Source organism: Arachis ipaensis, chromosome B2 (genome assembly GCF_059453495.1).
Source record: "Arachis ipaensis isolate K30076 ecotype BB chromosome B2, ASM5945349v1, whole genome shotgun sequence".
NCBI classification, from domain to species: Eukaryota; Viridiplantae; Streptophyta; class Magnoliopsida; order Fabales; family Fabaceae; genus Arachis; species Arachis ipaensis.
This window is the reverse complement of record NC_142437.1, coordinates 4824431-4843752: the sequence shown is the minus strand read 5'-3', so window position 1 is coordinate 4843752 and position 19322 is coordinate 4824431. Positions and strand designations below refer to the sequence as shown.

The window sequence follows — 19322 nt, the reverse complement described above, 5'->3', positions numbered from 1 at the left end:
CTACAGATATTCGCCAGCCAATATAACCATTAGTGGATGCTCATTCAAAAACACAATACAGAGTTAACCAGAGTACATATAAGCATACCACAAATTTTCTGAAACATAACTATTGACGAAAGGCTAAAAAGACTACCAATAACATCAAGGTATTAAAGATAAAGTGCATATCCTAAATGCAAACTGGGAAAATTTTTTGGAAGATGGACAACAGAGAGAAGTGATTAACCAACCAAACTTCCTAAGTACATATCTGCTGCCTATTCTTCATCTGCATCTTTATTTTTCTTCTTTTTATGCTTCTTCTTCTCGCTTCTGTCAGCATCACTACCATCCTTTCCATTTTCCTCAGCATGCTTGTCCTTCTTCTTTTTCTTCTTCTCAGATTTATCTTTCTCCGGTGAAGTAGCTTCTTCCTTTTCTTTGTGTTTCTTTTTCTTCTCTTTGTCAGTTTTCTCCTCATCTGAAGATGCCACTTCATTCTCCTTATCCTTCTTCTTCTTTTTCTTCTTCTCCTTCTTCTCGACCTCAATATCCACAACATCCTCCTTCACCTTCTTAACCTTCACCTTCTCTTCCACTTCAACCTTCTCAACTTCCTCAACTTTAGCCTTCTTAGCAGTAACAGCCGCAGGGCTACCATCGGCCTCCGCAGCTTTCCTCTTTTTCCCCTCTCCATCTGCCTCAACCGAAGCAGCCATTCCGGCAATTATGCTGTCCCCACCTGTTGGCAAAACCAGATTCCTCATCCACTCTTGCGGTGTCTTCTCATTCGGCTTCCCATGCTTATCAAGCTTCCCCTCTGCAATCAACTTCTTCTTCATCGAAGCCCTCGGGCCCAACCCCCATTTCCTCGGGTAGGTATCCCGATCCATAACCACCCTCTTAATCTTCGCAACCACACCATGATCACAAGTTGCCATCACCGCAGTTGTCATCTCCGCAATCCCCAACGCAATAGCCTCTCCCTTCGTTGTCATCAACACAACCTCCTCCCCAACCTCAATATCATTCTCAAACCTCAACAAACCAGGAATCATCAGCTTGGCACCATAACAAATCGCATTAACAGCTGAATCCTTAACAACAAGCCTCTTATAACTAGTCAGTAGCACCTCGAGCGGCATAACAACCCTCCTCAAATAACTCTCATCTCTATAATTATCATAAACCCACTGAGCATCCATGACATCATGCATAGTAACCATGTTATCCTTCTCCCCCATGATCCCAGACCTAACCCTCCTAAGCTCTTGCATATGGCCACCAACACCAAGAATCAAACCCAAATGAACACACATTGTCCTAACATAAGTCCCAGCCTCACAAGAAATCCAAAACACAACCAAATGCCTATCTGGATCATACTCAAGCAACTTACTCTCATAAATAGTTCTAATCCTAAGCTGCCTCTTAACGGCGGAGATAAGCGGCGGGCGCTGGAACACAGCGCCCGTCAGAGTCTCCAGAGCCCTGGCAACTCGAGTCGAGTCACCAGGGACGGCGGAGTGGAGCCGGGCGACGCACACATACTCCTTACCTGCGCCCTGCTGCGATTTCACCAATCGCGTTGCGCGGTCGATGCAGACGATCAAATTTCCGGTGACCTTAGGGTCTAGGGTTCCGCTGTGGCCGGTTTTTTCGACACGAAGAATGCGCTTGATCCAGGCGACGACCTCGTGGGAGGAAGGGTTGGCGGGCTTATCGAGGTTGAGAACGCCGTATTTGAGGTAATCGGGGAGGGGGCGCTTCAACGGAGAGTAACCGGATGGGATCGGAGTGTAGTGACCTGTACGGACGTTGAGGCGGTCGTAGTTCTTGAGGAGGATTGGCCATTGTGATGTGTCGAGGGTTGGGGTGAAACTCTGCGGCTTGATCATGAAGTCAGCGGCGGTGGCGACGGTGGTGTCTGTGGTGGTGGTGGTTGTGGTGTCGTCATCGGTGTGCTTCTTGTTCTTCTTCTTTTTCTTCTCGGAGAGAGAATGGTCGAGCTCCGTCATGGTTGTTGGGGATTAGGGTTTTGTAGAGTGTAGGCAGAGTGAGGTGAATGAAGTGGAGGAAGGAGGTGTAGGGTTTTGGTGATGGAAATGGAGGTTTTTGTAGGGTGGAAGATACTGCTTCAGGAAACTCTTTAGGGTTTAGGGATATCATGGGCTTTTTCTTCTGCTTTAGGCCCAAAAACCATTTTTCCACACTATTTTGGGCTTATAGCCCATAACAAAAAAAAGGGTTTTGCACCTGTAAAGATACTGTTTTTCTTTTTTTTTTTTTTAAGGTTTTAACAAGTGAACCAGTTGAACAATTGGCTGTCTCATTTATTTAATAAGTATTATCTGTTACTTTATATATATTTTATAATTCAAAAACATAAAATTAATTATAATTCGGCTATTAAGGGTTGTGGAAAAATAAAATTTCATAACCTGAAAGTGAAAATACATTTTAAATTTTAGATATATAAACTTTTTATTGGTTTTTTTTTTCTAGCAAAATTAGGTCTTCTAGTGTGCTAGTGTACTATTTGAATAAGTAATATGTTGGCATCCTTGTAAAACCAAGTTGTTTTAATTTGATAATAAACACCAAATGTGTACGATGAATTTACATGATTCACATAATCACGTCTATTATAGATGAGGATTATTTTAATCTAATCTAATCTAAAATAAACTAAATCTATTGACTATTCAATTTTGACTTGAAATGAATCAATTCCAACTTAATTCAGTTTCATTTATTTGTATTCTATTTATCCATCTGTCGTTACACGTACTGTTTCTTATTAACTTTGTCAAATTTTATTCTAAAAATTTTAATTTATATAGTTTTTATCATATGCATGTAGAGTGCATACTACCTTCGAGTTTATGCTGCCGAAAATAGAGAGCGAATAACAGAATAGCCAAACTCTAGAAAGTAAAATTTTTTGGATAAGTCAATGCAATTTATTATGAATTTTCAAGTTGAGAGAGAGAAAATTTTTCTTCTTATTTCTTAGATACGACCGAATCCAATTTAGCATGATCTTCCTTATAACAATTTTTTTTCATTCAATACTATGCATTCTGAAGCTTTTAGTGTGATTCTTCCTTTTCTGCATCCAGCACGAAACCGGAAAATGCTAGAGTTACATCCTGAAATTGGCATAAAAATAGTGCTTTAGATATTAATTCATAAATTTTTTAATTAAATAATTAATAATCAAAATAATCAAATTATTATAGTAAAATAATTAAATCTATAATAGATCAGTAATCAAATTTATTTGCAATAGTATAATAAAAAAATTGAGATGTCAAATACATATTTCTATATATGGTGACTAATTAATAAGTGATTTTTGGTATACAAGCAATATAATTAAAATATCTAATATTATCTTAGCAAAAATAGCTTTTTTTTTTTAATCAATATTTGAAGAGTCATCTCTATACATAACTATATAAGTCCAACATATTTTTTTTTTAAATTGAAAATTATCAAAATTAAACTATACAAAAAAATTACCAAATTCTAAAACCACTTAATTGAACACAATTCAAAGAAAAAGAAAAAAAATGAAAATTTTCATGAGGCAATATATATAATAAGTAAAAATAGGTCCAAGGTTTAATTATGATAGTTTTAGTAGTAATTGATTTACTATAAATAAATAGAGTAAAAATATAATGAAAGGCGATTGAGAAATAGATTTTTTTATTTTTTTTTAATTGAAAGAATAAAGTGTAATTTTTAATTTTTTTAATATTTTTTTATATTCTTTTATCTCACCTACAAAATATATGGTAAAAATCACACTTTATCTTTTCAAATGAAATAAAAAATTAAGATTGAATTAGTAATGGATATATTTTTTTCTGCAATTTTTCCAAAGAATTATCTCTCCCTCTTGATTCTTCCTAAATTTTAAATTCCTTTCCCCTTACACAATATGATTTGTACTATCGACTATATTATGTGTACACTAAAATCAACTTCCAAAATCAGTCATCAATATAAAATATATGTTGGAATATAAATATACATTGAAAATAAATTAAACTACACATATATTTATATACAAAAATACATTAGTGACTAATTTTAGTAGTTAATTTTATTATACAAATAACATTTTTGTTGTATTATAGTATTTGAAACATACATTAGATAAGGTAGAGTCATGTTCTTGAGTAATGATGGATTCTTTTCCACATATTCCTTCCATTCTTCCATATTAATTCTTCCATCCTCTTTTGAATCTGCTTCTACAAATGTCTGTCAACACCCCCAAAAAATCAATCTTTATAATAGAAAAATAATTAAAATATGATTTAGGTGATCAAACTCAAGAATTGTTCACATAAACTTAAATCATAAAACTAAACTTAAAAATAAACTTCTAAACTCTTATGATCCTACGAGTTAATTTGAGAGTTTGATAATTTCGCTGACAAAAAAACAAATTTTGTCGACGATTGTTTCGACTAGAGAGAGTCAGATCAGATTCAACTAAAATCGCCAACACCATTTCCTTCAACTAGAAAATTTTCACAAGTTTTCCAAAGTTAAATGATTGCAGCTACTTCATTTTAAGAACACTTCAAGTTCGTAATCACACACAACTATTATGTTCCAAGTTCAATATTTTCTGACAGATTCCCAAACTATGTTCAAACATTTTTGTGATTACTAATTTAATTTACCTCTTTATGCTCGATGTAATCGGTATTAATGTATGAATATTACTAGTATTTTTTAGTACTCTTTTTTTATTAGTATTGTGTGACATTAGTTGATCATATCTGTATAATAGAATATGAAGAGATAGCCGTATAATTTTTTTTTCTTTCTTTTTGAGACTTGAGAATGTTGAAAATAAAAGAGTGGTGCGCGTTATCCAGCCAGAGAGTGAGAGAAAGAGAATGGATATAGCTATTTTCTCGGTTCCATCTTCTCTCCCTCTTCCTATTCAGCCTCATGCCCGATTGAACAAGCATAATACCTCATGTCAAACAATCTCTTACCATCTTTCTTCTAAGTCATTTGTTGCTCTGTGCTCTCCTTCACCGAGTTCTTCTTCTTCTTCTTCAGTGGTTGGGGTTCCTGATGAATCTGGATACGGCATCACACAGAGCGGGGGTTGTAAGGCATGTGGAAGAGAAGAGATAGAGAAAGGGTGCAACGGTGAAGGAAGGATGCAGGGTGGGATTGCCACGGTTCCTGGATTTGGTTGGTGGCCCATTAAAGCTTATAGACCATGCCCGGGTTTCGTGGCCTCCGGTGGTCGCTATCGCCGATACGGACAAAGCATGGACGAGGTTGCCTTCGGCCGTGGCCCTACTCCCTCTTCCTCTCCCACCGACTCTAACCCGATAAGCAACAAGAAGCAAGATCCCAAGAAATCAAAGAGATAATATAATAGCCTTCACACTCACTGCATTGCTCAATGTGGTTCTGCTTCCGATGTTCTGCTCTACACTCGTACACTCGTTCACTATTCCGCAAATATAAATACTCTTACTCTCGTTTTGTTCTGAATATACATATGATGTATTATTGATGTTTCTGCTGAGTTTTGAGATATTAATTTTCTTAAGTTTTATTTGAATTCAGTCAGTTGATGTTGAATTAATTCTGCTGAGATGGAGTTATATATTAAATTTGTTTTAAGTTTAATTTATTAATTATGCTGAGAATGATTTTTGCTGAGATTGATATGAATTAATTCTGCTGAGATTGAGTTATAAATCCAATCTGTTTTACTTGTTATTTTGCTGTCATTGATTCAAAAGAGAAACATGGCTACAATTCTGCATTGGATTTACTATATGCCTTCAAAATAAGGGTTGGGTGAAGTTCAGACAAGGAGATGGTTTACTCATAGGAAAAGAGAATGAAGTTAAGAAGCAAAGAACAAAAAGATTACCTAATTTATGAAAATGGAAAATTCAGGAATGGAAACCTAATTTATAAAGGTTATTTATGCTTCTTTATTGTGTTTTTGTCTTGTTTAGTTAATTTAATTGTTTAGTTTTTTTGTGCTCTGGGCTTCTTACTGTACTGTGGAATTGCTTCTTCCAGCTCAAATTGTAGACTATACTGATTTCTTTTCCACCTTGCACCATACTAAAATTTGTGGCCTCAAATTTTGCTTGCCTATCTTCTGTTGTTATATCTGAAAATGATATTGTTTGACCAAGTTTAGAAGTCCTATTGCTAATGTGTTATATATACATGAAGATTAAGAAACTGATATTGTTTAATTCATACAATGCTTTAATTATTCTGCACCTTATCTCACAATATATGTCACATTGAATTTTTAATAATTTTAGGTTATATTTAATTAAATCGGTTCAACCACGGTTTGACCTCGTTGAACCGTTGAATCATTAAACCAGTTACTTGACCGGTTCATTGACCGGTCCGGTTCTCGCAACCTTGATTATTCATGTGAGTATCTTTTTACTCATTCAGCTTCCAGTTTCCAACCGCTGTTACTTCATATTTAGTTACTCTGCAATTTTACTGCCAACTATTTTCTTTTTGCCCTCTTAAATTGATGTTGCGTTACTTCACTGTGCTGCGATTCAGCTCAATGTCTTTGTAAATCTGGTTTTATTGTTCGTTTCTTTCTTTATTTTTATTTCCTTCTATTTCTACCACTGTTAATATATAATTGTGTAAGAATTATTTATTCATGGGATTCGTTTGATAAAGATCAGGTGCTTTTTTGTGTAGTTGTTTTACAAATTTAATTTTTATAGTATAAACCTTATATAGTCCCTGTTTTGTTAGTATTATTAGTTTGATATGCACCATACTCTATATGTATTGTAGGGATGTCCTTTTTTTTTTCTTTTACTTTTACTTTTCTGTCCTAGAGATTGTTGTGCAGGTGCTTTCTTTTGCAATTCCAATCTGATATGCTTTTTGTATATCAGGGAATTGTGTTGGATTTGTAATTTTTGAAGAGCAACATGTCACTTTGAACAGGCCGTGTGATGGAATTTGATGCAGGAAGCTTCTTTGATGTGTGCACTGTGCATAACTGCAAAAAAAGAAGGGCTTTAAAAGGCTTAATTACTCCACTGAATGAGAGCATGAGAGAAACGGAAGCTTCCTTGCCAATCTTGCACTCCCCTGGATACTATACCAAACCATCTCTGGAGGAGTTAGTGGCCCAGGAACTCCTTGACCCCGGTTATTGTACCCGAGTTCCTAATTTCACTGTTGGGAGGCTTGGTTATGGATCTGTCAGGTTTCTTGAGAAAACAGATGTCAGGGGGTTGGATCTAGATCAAATTGTGAAGTTTTATAAACATGAGATAGTTGTATACAGCGACGAAAATGATAAACCTGCAGTTGGTCAAGGCCTTAACAAGGCAGCTGAAGTAGTTTTAGTTCTAGATACTGAACTACTGAAGTCTAAAGACAGGAAAGATGATTTTCTTGTGAAAAAAGTAAAACAAAGTACTGAGAGGCAAGGAGAAAAATTTATTTCGTTCGACCTAACAACTGGTGAATGGAAATTCTTGGTAGATCACTTCAGTAGATTTGGGTTTGGCGAAGATGACGAGGAAGACATTGTCATGGATGATGCTGATGGTGAGATGTATGATGATGATAAAGAACCTTCCACAAACATGAACGGGATTGAACTTTCTCACTCTCTTCCAGCTCATCTAAGGCTTGACCCTGTTAAAATGAGAGAAATGAGATTATTGATGTCCCCACATGAAGAAGAGCCTGAGGAATTGAGTCATAAAGCATCCATCAGTAAGGAATATGCAAGGCCTTTGCAAAATTCTGCTCAGGCAATGCTCCATAGATCCACTCCACCAATTGCAAGGAAAACTCCATTTCCTTTACTTGAATATAAACATGGATGTTTTGATGCAAATTCTCCTGGGTCTATTTTGATGGTTCAGCAACATAAGGGAATGCCTCTGAAGACAATAAAAGCGGAAGGTTTTAAGTTAGACCTCAAGCATGAAACTCCAGTGTCAACAAACTATGCTCGCAATATTGTAGATGCAGGTCTATTTATGGGGAAGTCATTCCGAGTTGGATGGGGACCTAATGGCATTCTTGTACATTCTGGTGCACCTGTAGGAAGTGGTAGTGAGTACAAGGTATTATCATCTGTTGTCAGTTTGGAGAAAGTTGCTTTTGACAATTTTGTTAGGGATGAAAATAACAAAGTGAGTGAGGAACTTGTTGAATCTGCCTTGATGTCTCCATTAAATTTTCACAAAGAAATAAACCATGTGAAGGAAGAGGTTAGAATTGGTCCTTGCAAATTGAAACCTCTAAAGCTTGAAGCGAATTGTTCAATGTTGTCAGATATTTCACATGGCTACTGTGATATTATTGAGAGGCAATTGACTGTACCAGGGTTGTCTTCCACTACACGTTTGGGTTTAACACATCAAGTAATGACCTGGGAATTAATTAGAGTTCTTTTCTTCGATAGAAAACAAAAAGGTCAAGTAGAATCTTTGGGTGCTGACAATGAGGAAGATATGATGCAGGATATGAAGGAAGTTTATCAAGATGTTAACCAAGAAGCACTCCCACTTATGAGGAGGGCAGAGTTCAGTTATTGGTTGCGAGAGAGTGTTTCCTATCAGCTGGAATGCAGATAAACACTTTGACATTTCATTCTATCTTATGCTTCTTCATTCTAGTGAAGAGAGAGAATTTAGCTTTTTGAAGGCTATGTTTAGTGCATTCTCTTCAACCCCTGATCCACTTGATTATCACATGATATGGCATCAACGAGCAGTCTTGGAAGCAGTGGGTGTTATCAAATCTAATGATCTTCATGTTCTAGACATGGGATTTGTGTCTCAGCTTTTGAGCCTAGGGAAATGCCATTGGGCCATATATGTGGTCCTTCATTTACCCTTTCGAGAAGACTGTCAATTTCTTCATGTGAATTTGATTCGGGAGATATTGTTCCAGTACTGCGAAATTTGGAGTTCAGATGAATCTCAGCAACAGTTCATTGAGGATTTAGGCATTTCTTCAGAATGGATTCATGAGGCTCTGGTATGCATCATATATCCTTCCTTATTTTATTTATTTATGAAGGAGTGTCCACAATGTGCATAATTTGTTTTAGAGTACCCTTTCAACCCTATCTTTCTCTTACAATCATCTTCTGGTACAGATGCTTTTACTTGTTGAGTTTCAAATTAATGATATTGACAGAAAAACCACGCGCACTTACAACACACCCACTCTTTAGACATACATAGAGGCGCTCATTATAGCCATTTTTTGTGTAAAACTGCATTAATTTGTTTTCTTGATCTTCCTGGCTGGTCATTGAATTCAATAATGCTTGAAGAATTTTGAAAGCTCTGGTGAATGATATTTTAGTAATACAAGCTCTTTGTTGTGATGCAGGCAATTTACTATAATTATAATGGTGATTTGCCAAAAGCTCTTGAGCACTTTCTTCAGTGTGCAAATTGGCAGAAAGCTCATACCATTTTCGTAACATCAGTTGCTCATAGTTTATTCTTGCAAGGTAATTCTTGTATACGCCTGTTACTTGAAAAAAATACTGATTAATTTTTATAAAAGACCTGTGCATTGTCACCTATAATTTTGGGGTGCTATTGTTTTGACCCATTATACTGTTTTGCATAGCTGAAAATTGCGAGAATTTTTCTCCTTAAATCCAAGCAAGTGCATCATCATAAGTAACTACTTTAATATCTTGTGTAGCCAAACACTCAGAGATATGGAGGATTGCAACATCCATGGAGGACCATAAATCTGAAATTGAGAATTGGGAGTTGGGAGGTGGAATATATATTTCATATTATTTGATGAGAAACTCACTTCAGGGAGACACCAATGCGATGACTCAATTGGTATGCCAATTTATAAAAGGAGTCCCCCCCCCCCCCTTCTCTTTTTTTAATTATCATTCATGTACACATTGATTATTCTAAAAGTGCAAATTTATCACACCATAGGATGGTATTTGCCTATTTGGGGTACATACAATTAGGAGTTGTGAAAGTATGAGTTGTTAAGTTTACAGTCAAATAAAAATAAAGGTGTGTCCTTAGCTTGAGCCTTCCTATTTCCTTTTATTTTTATGTTCTCAAAATCATAAACTTTCCTTTTTCAGGATTCTCTTCAAAGTAAAAATGCTGCCTGTCAGGAATTTGTCAGTCAGCTTAATGCATCATTGGCTGTTCGGGACCGCAAATTACCTGTTGATGCAAGGTATACGTTGCCCTCCAACTGCTTTTTGACCTATTTTAAGGTTGCATTATAGCTCGAATGCTGATCTTGTAGGTTGGTCAAAATACATGTATAGAGCCCTTTTCTCTTTGGAGATGCACTCTTTTTGTGAAGAGGACCCGAAAAACATGATAAAGAATAAGGGAATATAGTAATTGATAAAATAATTTACATTTTAATTTAATAATTGGTATTTTGGCTTTTTGTTTTTGTAATATCTTCGTATACACACAACTTTAGTTCAGTAAATTCAGGACCGGTATCTTTTGCCATGTATATGCATGTTTTGAGCTATGCTGTGAGAAAGGTCATTTGTTCAATTGTTGTATCGATGCTTACTACTTTCTGTTGCAGATTGGTGTATTCGAAAATGGGGGGTGAGATATGTGATTTGCTGCTATCTGCTGTGGGCGAGGGTGCTAGCCGAGATGAACAGTTTAGCTGCTTTGACACTGCTTTCAGTGCACCGGTTCCAGAAGATGTTCGCTCTGGTCACTTGCAGGACGCAGTGTATCTGTTTACCAGCTTTCTCTCTGAGATTGCTACTAAATTCCAGAAGATATGAGATTGTCTACTAAATTACAAAATCAAACACCAGCTTTGATTACCTCTTTTTTGCATATAGCAAATTTTTGGGACTGTTACCAACTTTGCTCATAGATTTCTCCTGAGCTTTTGCTAATAAGTTTTATCGAAATCTTAAAGATATATGCTACATGGCCCATATCCTTGATTAATTTTGCATAAGGTAATCCATGTAGGAATGTTGAAAGGGGAAAAGTTTATATTTTGCAGATAGATTGAAATGCTAGCCTTCTTTTGTTCAATATTCAGTTCTCTTTATGAGTTACGAAGGTGACGAAGGTGCATAAGTCCTCGTCCTAAGGAGAGTAGTAGTGCTCTTTATGAGTTACAGTACATGCTCCTTCGTACAAGTTGGTTCAAAGATCAATAGTGCTTGATTAATTTGAGATGTTTCAAACTGTGTATTATATTTATTATTATTTTTTTATAATATAATTTATTAATTTTAACTTAACAACCGATAATTCAAACACCCACGTAGTATTTCAAAATCAATTTTAAGAAAATTAAAACAAACAACTCGTTTGCTTTACCATTGTAATAAACAGTTGAGAACAACGTTGGCAGTTTGGCACACAAGTTCGATTACAGAAGACGCTGCAACTCGTTATTCACAAGCGCATGACCGCAATTATATTACAAAGGCAAAAAATTGAAACACTCAATGATCCAAGCTGTAGAACAAATGTTCATTCAAAACTTATAAGGATGTTACATGAATTATGAGAGAGAACATGCTATCAAACTCTATATATCTACCATCCTTAATATATTGCTTTCAACCTGTTTCTCAACAACTGTATCTAACATAAATACTTCTAGCCTACCAGTAACATGAAGGGTATCACGACCGAGTTCTATTCTTCTTGTAATTTTCATAACGCCGAGAGACAGCAGACTCAGATAAAGTGTCCCAAACCTACAAGGTATGAGTAACAACAGTAAATTCCACAGAAAAATCTATCAAGAACACATTTGAATTTCTGTGGCACTTTTCACTCACTTGCAATTTTCCCTCTGAGCCTCCTATAGCCAACACAAAGGGGTTGTCCTCTGAAAACGAAATAGAAAATACAGCTCCCTGAAAAGCCGCATCCAAAAACAGAAATCATCACTGTTACTTGTATCATGATTCAGACTAGAGAATACCTTTTTTTCTTTCGGTTAAATCTCAACAAATAAAAGAAGCAAACTTACAGCATTGGAGTTTTTAGATGCCACAACAGATGGTTGGTTGTTCGATAAATCCCAAAGCTTTACCTGCAACAAATAATAGTACTCGAATGAGATGATTTCCAATTCTGCAAGATATAGTATAAAGGAATAGGAACACAACAAACGGACTTCACAATTACCGTTTTGTCCATCGATCCAGTAGCAAGTAGCTGCAAGAAGGCAACAAGGTATGGTTAAACTGAGTACATAATAACTTGGTATTTCTCATCAAAACGTTGAAAATACATACATTAGGTGCTGACACATTATAGGATACTGAGGTAACAGCTTTGTCATGTGCATGAAGAGTAAATGTAGAACTTAGATCAGATGTGGATTCAGACGTTGCGGTCCGAACATCAAAACACTTGACAGTACCATCCTCGAGACTCACCTAGAAGCACAATTTAATTATTATTAGTGAAGCTAAAACTATGCATCCATAAAAATACAATTACCAATTCAATCACTGAAACGAGAAATCAAAATTAACCATAACTCACCACAAAATCGTGGTTAGTGTGTGGATCCCAGGCCAAGCTCTCGACATCAGCTGTGACTGACCACTTATAACCAGGATGGGATGGCGTCCTTCCATCCCTCTGCAAAGTGTAAAAGCATTGAAAGCATTAGAATGTTAGATAACTAAGAAAAAAAGGCAGACAGAAATTCCAATGTGATCATTTTTAAAGAGAAAGTCTGTTTTGGCACATGAATATTATACAACCAAAATCTACAGTGTAATAAGTATCCATTCCAGGACCACAGTATAAAAAAAAGAAATGCAAAAATATAGAGTATATAAGCAACATTCTGTCACTACCAGGACCACAGTATGATCAAATGAACCACTAAGAAGAAATTTTGGTTCATGATGATTCCAAGCAACTGCTTGAACCTGTCAAGATAGATGAACAAAGGCATCAGACAACATATTGACTCAAGCAACCTAAATTAATGTTAGTAAGACAAAATATACAATATTAAATGACTTAATTAAGGAAAAAAGTGAAAATCTTTCCTACCAACGTATAAGTAATATTTCTGAGCTTGTACACTATTTAGAACTAAGGGAAAAAAGAAAAGAAAAGATGATGGACATGAAGAGGGAAAGTCCTCTTTATCAATAAAAGAAGCTCATATTTGTAATAATTGATTGCACTTTAGCATACTACTTGCCTTGTCTGAGTGATGCTCCATTGTACTCTCACACTTCCCAGTAGCCACATCCCAAATCTTGACTCGCTTGTCAGCACTGGCACTAGCAAGTACATTCCTGAATGTTTTAAGAATGACTGTCATCAGAGGTGCAAAAGAATAGAGTTTCAAAATAAGTAATAAATGAAACCTTTATGTCCCAAAAGGTGCCCAACAGATGAAATAATACCAAAATCCAGTTTTAAATTTAACAAACCTGAACTTTTTGTTCCAGGCAAGACCAAGTACAGAGTCAGTGTGACTGTCATCTTTGTATTTGATTGATTTCTACAAAACCAATTAACAGAATCAGTAACTGGGTCTATACTCAGAATTGCACTTCAACACAAAAAGATGTACAAACCTTCTTCCCCTTCTTCTTTTTCTCTGAAATGCCACCTAAAACCATGCATGGCTGCACTGCATCAATCTGGGAACAAAGGAAGCTTAGAAGGTATTCAATGAAAGTGGCTTTATATTCTGAATGATGTTTCCAACTTTTCAGTGAAATTTATTAACCATATTCACTTACAACATCAAGGTCCCAAATTTCTATTGACGGTTCCATTGAACCAACAGCTAAGAAGTTTCCTGCAATGATAATGAAATAATAATGCGATAGAAAGTAGAGGAAGCATAAGGGGATCAAGTCAAATTTTGAGCATGCAAACGAAGGCTAGAATTTAGAACTTATTTACTAAAACAGACAAGAGCACAAAAAACCAACATATTTAATAAAAAAAAGGAGTAAACATGCGAGATGCATTGACAAAGGCAATATTCCCCACCTTTCTCTCTTCCTTGAAGGCAGTCAAGCCAAGCTGTGGATAGTGGAAATGCAGGAATTATGATATCATGATGGACATACATGTTCATCTCACTAGTACCGACGTCCTCAAGTATATGAACCTTGTAGAAAAAGACGCAACTCATATAAGTCTACCATTGCATCACATAACAAACATCAAAGAAAAATACATCAGCCAATAAGTGAGGATTTGTTTACCTCGAGAAGACTGAGATCGTCCTCAGTACGAGCACAAACAATGACGGAATCAGTTGGATTAATGATCATGTCTTCGAGTTCCTCAGAGTCATCATCATCCTTAACAATGTAAAACAATATGATGTTGTAGAGTCACAAATGAAGGTCAACAGCAGAATGCAGACAAAGTATTGGAACTTACGTTCTTATCTTTGATATAAGGATCCAGGTCGTTACTTGGATAATAAAGATCACCAATCCCGGAACTAAATACCTCAACTCCTAAGGTCAATAAAAAGATGCAAATTAACACAGACAACACAAGGAGACAGAGCTAGCTAGCTAACCATAGCCATGGCTGATATCATGCTAAGTGATTCGATAGCTAACTCTAATTAAAACCGCTAACTAACTAACTAACTAACTATGATAGATAACTCCCTGAGATGTTATTGTATACCTTCATCTTCATCATCGTAATGTTCCATGTCAAGCTCCTTCAAACCGAGGGCAATATCGTCCAATTTATCAGCCTTCCCGAGAGCATCAGCAACATTGAGTGCTCGCGCAACTTCATCGACGGCGCCACCGGCATCATCCATGCGTTCATCCCCTGCTTCTTCCTCATTTTCACTGTCTGCTGTACTGCATAACATACATGTATTGTAAAGTATTTGATAAAATTTTATAATTGGCTAAGTGAGTTTTGAAGAAGAAGAGAAAGACCTGGCGGCGGCGGTGGTGATTATATCTTGAATTTCTTCCTTGGAAGGAGGTTCAGCTACGGTGGGTTCTGCCTTCGAAGCACCAATCGGTATCCACGAAATAGCTGAAATCATTCTGACCAAGGTTCTGAAAACCGAACCGACCATCGAACCGTTTTAGTTACTGGTTCGTTGGTTTATAGGTTCAACCGGTTCGACCGTGGTTGATCCGAAAAAACCATTTTATAATAAAATAATAAATATAAATAAACTGATATCATATAACCATGCAGGCAAACTCAACTATTATATTGAATTAGGGAAAGTATAAGGTATAGTGTGAATAATTCAACCATCAATAAAACAAGCAAATTCACAACCATTAAGAAGGAAGATTGAATTAGTGAGAGGGTGAGCTTCTTGCAGCAGAGAAGAGGGAGAATTGAAACAACAATCAATGAAACAAATCAAACAATGCTAGCTGCCCATTTCTCTATTCCTCTATTATAAACACCAAATATAGTTATAGTCTAACAAATTTCAACAAATCCAAATTAATATACTCGCTAGCAAGAACAATCTCAACAGCAAGAATCACAATAACAATAATTTAATGAATTAACAAGAGCAAGATTGGAATAAAAAAAACCAACAACCAAATAACAAAAAACAAAAGCAATCTATATCCAAGAATCATAATAACAATTTAAAAAATCAACAAATTAACAATTTAAAAAAAAAACACAGCAACCCAATAATCTGAAGAACAATAATAGGTATATGAAACAAACAACAACAAAACTTGAATAGAAAAATCCAACAAATTCAATCACAGCAACACAACAATTTAGCAAATTAAGACAACAGCAGCCCAATAATTTAGCAAATCATCAACTTAACAAGTTTAATAACAAAAAATCACAATAAAACCAAAAATATTAAAGTAAACAGAGCAACAACATAACAGAAGTAAAAGGGTGAAGCATATGAATCTTCTAAATTGAAACAGTTATATGATGAAGGTATAGACATAGGGTTCCTGGAGAAGGAGTGGTTGGACCGTCGCGGAACTGGAGAAGGGGTGGCTGGACCGTCGCGTAACTGGAGCCGTGGAGGGTGGAACGCGGGGGAACTGGAACAGAGGAGGGTGGAGCGCGGCAGAACTGGAACAGAGGAGGGTGGAGTGCGGCAGAACTGGAGCAGAGGAGGGTGGAACGCGGCAGAACTGGAGCAGAGGAGGGCTGGAGCGCGGTGGACCAGAACCGACGCGGCGGAACAGCAGCTGCTCCACGGAGAAACGACACAAGACGAGTTGCAGTGGGACGGCGGCTTCGAGCATATGCGATGCAATGCGACGCGACGGCTAAGACGAGCGGAGACGACGCTAACACAGTGGGGCGACGGCTAGACCAGATTCGACGGCGGCGGTAGGACGGCGGCGGTGATAGCTTGAAGAAGAGAGTAGCGATGGAGGCAAGGGTTTTTTCTTGAGAGAGGGATGCAGAGGGAAGATGACTAGATGAGTGGGAGACAGACGGTGACTTGGTGAGGCTCTTTTTATTTTTTTCAATTTTCTTTTTTTTTTTTTTTAATTTAAAATTCAAAACGGTAAGTTGAAATGTGAAAACCGGTCGGGTTCCGGTTCGGTCCGATCGACCGGTTCCCGGTCAGTCCGACGATCCAATTTCGGTTTTTGAAATGAGCGGTTATACTATGTGTCCGAACCGTTTTTCTTGTCGGTTCACGGTTCGACCGGTTCAACTGGCCGGTTCAAACCGGTTTTCAGAACCTTGATTCTGACTCGAAATCAAACGAAAGAAGAAAGTGGTGTGTGTAGCAAGGTTTTGAGAACCGGACCGGTCATCGAACCGTTCTAGTCACTGGTTCACTGGTCCAACCGGTCCAACCAGTGGTTCAACCGAAAAAACCGTTTTAGAATAAAATAATAAATAAATTATAAATAAACATCCTAAAATATAATTATAGTCTAATATAAATCTTAAAATATCTTCAAAATTTAAAACACTACATAAAATATCATCAACCTAATCCATATAAATACAAACTCAAAAATTAAATAGTAAAAAAACATATCTAAATATTAAAATCCCAACATCATGATTTATCAATCATCAAAATCCGCAAGAACTTGTTGCAAATTTGCTTCGGTGGATTAGGATTAGGATTAGCAGCATCATTCGAAATTAATAAAAGTTTTATTAATCTCTATTTGATTAATACTATTATCCATAACTGAAATTAATAAAAGTTTTATTAATTAAAACAAAATTAAAGACCAACCACAGCACAGTGAAAAATAAAAAACTATCAACATGACCATATCTAAATTCTGCCACCAACATTCAGCAACAAACAAAGACAGCAAAACCAGCAATAATTAGGAGCCAGCAACTACAAATCAAAGCAAAACCAACTACAAATCAAAGCAAAACCAGCAACTACAAAACAAAGAAGTATCCATAACCAGATACGAAATTAAAGACTAGCCATAGCACATTGAAAAATCAAAAAATTATCAACATGAGCATATCTAAATTCTGCCACCAACATTCAGCAACAAATAAAGAAATAAAAACAGCAGGACATTCAGCAGCAAAAACACCATTACCAACAGCATTCAGCATTCAGCATTCAGCAACAAACAGGGCATTCAGCAACAAACAGGGCATTCAACAACAAAAATTAGCATTCAACAACAAAGTGTCATTAATCAAATCCATATGATCTTATCAAAATACAATCTCAAAAGTTAAATAGTAAAAAGAAATATCTAAATATTAAAAACCAACATGAAGATTTATCAATCATCAAAATCCATAAATTAGAACCTTGTGACCGACTATTATTCGAACTAGGTGGATTAGGATTAGCAGAATCATTTGAATTAGGAGGATTGGCAGACGAATTATTACTCAAACAGGCATTATAAGCAACTGCTTCTTGATTAATACTTTCATCCATAACTAAATTCAATAAATCATAATCCAAATTAAAAACAGCAACAGAACGGCTAGAAATCCAATAATCAGCCATAAGACCATAGAACAGAATCAGTAACAAATCCATTACTCAATTTCAGAATCAGTAACAAATCAGTAACAAAAGCACATATTAGAACAGAATCAGTAACATATCAGAAATCAATCACTAACTTCAGAGTTCAGATTCACAAATCCCTAATTTCAGAAATTGCATATTTGAGTAATTTGAAATTTCAGAGTTCAGACCACTAACCTTGACTGAGAAATTATAAAAGCTAGAAATTATAAAACCAATCAGAAATATGGTTAAAGCATTTCATCAAACATGTTGAGTGCGGTAAAATTAAAACGAAATAAGAGAATCCAAAGCTTAATTTCAATGTGATAGAGAAGAAAACAAAACTATTGTAACTTTAATTTAGTCTATGAAAAAATCCAAACCACTACCAAATCAAATAATTACTTGTTGTAGTAGAAATCAGAAGTTGCAGAGTTTGAAGAAGAGTATTGGTGTTGTCTGTTGTGTGAGTGTATTGTCTGGTGGCTGGTTTAGGGAACTCACGGCGGGGACAACAGAGAGCAGTTCGACGAGTGGAGCACGCGGGTTGGTCGCAGAGTTTGAAGCAGAGCAACGTGGCTTCCAGACGAACGCGAACGGTGAACGCCGAGCGAACGCGAACGAAGACGCGAACGTGAACGGCAAACAAACGGCGACGGAAGCGTGGCTGAGCAGACAAAGACGACGGACGCCGAGCTCGAGGAAGCAACCGCGATCGGTGACAGCGAACAGGGGTTGAAGACTTGGAGCACGAGGGAAGCTAGATGACGGATGGCGAACTTTGAGTGCGACGGACGGCAGCAGTATGCCCCTCCTTGTGGTGGTGGTGTAGGCTTACAGTGCTAGGGTTTTGTGGTTGGGTTTGTGTGATTTCTCTGACTGAAAGAAAGAAAGGGAGAACGGGAGAAAGAAACGAAGGAGCTTCCCTTTTTGTGTAAACCGGCCGGGTTCCGGTTCGGTCTGACCGGCCGGTTCTCGTCCGGTTCAATGGTTTTTAGTCGGTTTTTTAATTATCGGTTTTATATGTCTGATCGGACCGTTAATACTGCCGGTTCGCGGTTAAATCGGTCTGACCGGCCGGTCCGATCCGGTTTTCAGAACATTGGTGTGTAGAATGGTGGCGGCAGCAGCTAGCTAGCAGTAGCAGAGAGTAACGAGGAGGAGAAGGAGAACCCTTAATGGTCCAGTTTGGTGATGGCTTAACGGGCCTTAAAACAAACTCAACCCGGCCCAATAAAGGCCTGAATATTTGGAAGTCCAAATTGATTTGGCACCGAAAATTTTTTTTCTCTTTTCACTTTTCGTTCCCCGCTCCTTCCTCCCTCTTC

General features: G+C 36.8%; 3 protein-coding genes and 1 pseudogene across 9 annotated transcripts; 2 read left to right on the top strand and 2 right to left on the bottom strand.

Moving 5' to 3' along the window:
- Window positions 1-9: 9 nt before the first annotated feature.
- NAP57 (NAP57 homolog) lies at window positions 10-2115 on the bottom strand. The gene has a single exon (XM_016326002.3). The coding sequence runs from the start codon at window positions 1998-2000 to the stop codon at window positions 261-263; it is 1740 nt and encodes a 579-aa protein (XP_016181488.1). The 5' UTR covers window positions 2001-2115; the 3' UTR covers window positions 10-260.
- A 2722-nt stretch (window positions 2116-4837) lies between these two features.
- Window positions 4838-5691, top strand: LOC107623625 (uncharacterized). Its single transcript, XM_016325967.3, has one exon. It carries the CDS (start codon window positions 4905-4907, stop codon window positions 5394-5396), a length of 492 nt encoding a protein of 163 aa, XP_016181453.1. The 5' UTR covers window positions 4838-4904; the 3' UTR covers window positions 5397-5691.
- A 1295-nt stretch (window positions 5692-6986) lies between these two features.
- Window positions 6987-10956, top strand: LOC107623645 (nuclear pore complex protein NUP96-like; annotated as a pseudogene). The gene is made up of 5 exons (XR_015905105.1): window positions 6987-9036; window positions 9397-9520; window positions 9721-9869; window positions 10133-10230; window positions 10603-10956. The product of XR_015905105.1 is annotated as a nuclear pore complex protein NUP96-like (transcript).
- Window positions 10957-11418: 462 nt separating this feature from the next.
- On the bottom strand, window positions 11419-18899 carry LOC107623598 (uncharacterized). 6 transcript variants are annotated; one of them, XM_088504647.1, is made up of 17 exons: window positions 18384-18899; window positions 14957-15082; window positions 14691-14875; window positions 14433-14512; window positions 14252-14350; window positions 14034-14154; window positions 13778-13836; window positions 13610-13675; window positions 13463-13533; window positions 13228-13324; window positions 12872-12946; window positions 12552-12650; window positions 12299-12442; window positions 12189-12218; window positions 12031-12093; window positions 11837-11914; window positions 11419-11752 (listed from the first exon to the last, which is right to left on the bottom strand). In XM_088504647.1, exons 2-17 carry the CDS (start codon window positions 15067-15069, stop codon window positions 11678-11680), a joined length of 1455 nt encoding a protein of 484 aa, XP_088360773.1. In that variant the 5' UTR covers window positions 15070-15082; window positions 18384-18899; the 3' UTR covers window positions 11419-11677. The 6 variants fall into 6 exon arrangements, 5 of the variants coding, with proteins under 5 accessions (XP_088360773.1, XP_016181422.1, XP_088360774.1 ...); XM_016325936.3 differs by having other exon boundaries at window positions 18400-18898; XM_088504648.1 differs by having other exon boundaries at window positions 18499-18898.
- Window positions 18900-19322: the final 423 nt, after the last annotated feature.

Coding starts and splice junctions, on each gene's coding strand:
- NAP57 (XM_016326002.3), bottom strand. CDS start 2,000: ATGACGGAGCTCGACCATTCTCTCTCCGAGAAGAAAAAGAAGAAGAAC.
- LOC107623625 (XM_016325967.3), top strand. CDS start 4,905: ATGGATATAGCTATTTTCTCGGTTCCATCTTCTCTCCCTCTTCCTATT.
- LOC107623598 (XM_016325930.3), bottom strand. CDS start 15,102: ATGGTCGGTTCGGTTTTCAGAACCTTGGTCAGAATGATTTCAGCTATT. Junction 14,513..14,690: donor TTACGATGATGAAGATGAAG/GTATACAATAAC, acceptor TATTGACCTTAG/GAGTTGAGGTATTTAGTTCC. Junction 11,753..11,836: donor GCTCAGAGGGAAAATTGCAA/GTGAGTGAAAAG, acceptor CATACCTTGTAG/GTTTGGGACACTTTATCTGA.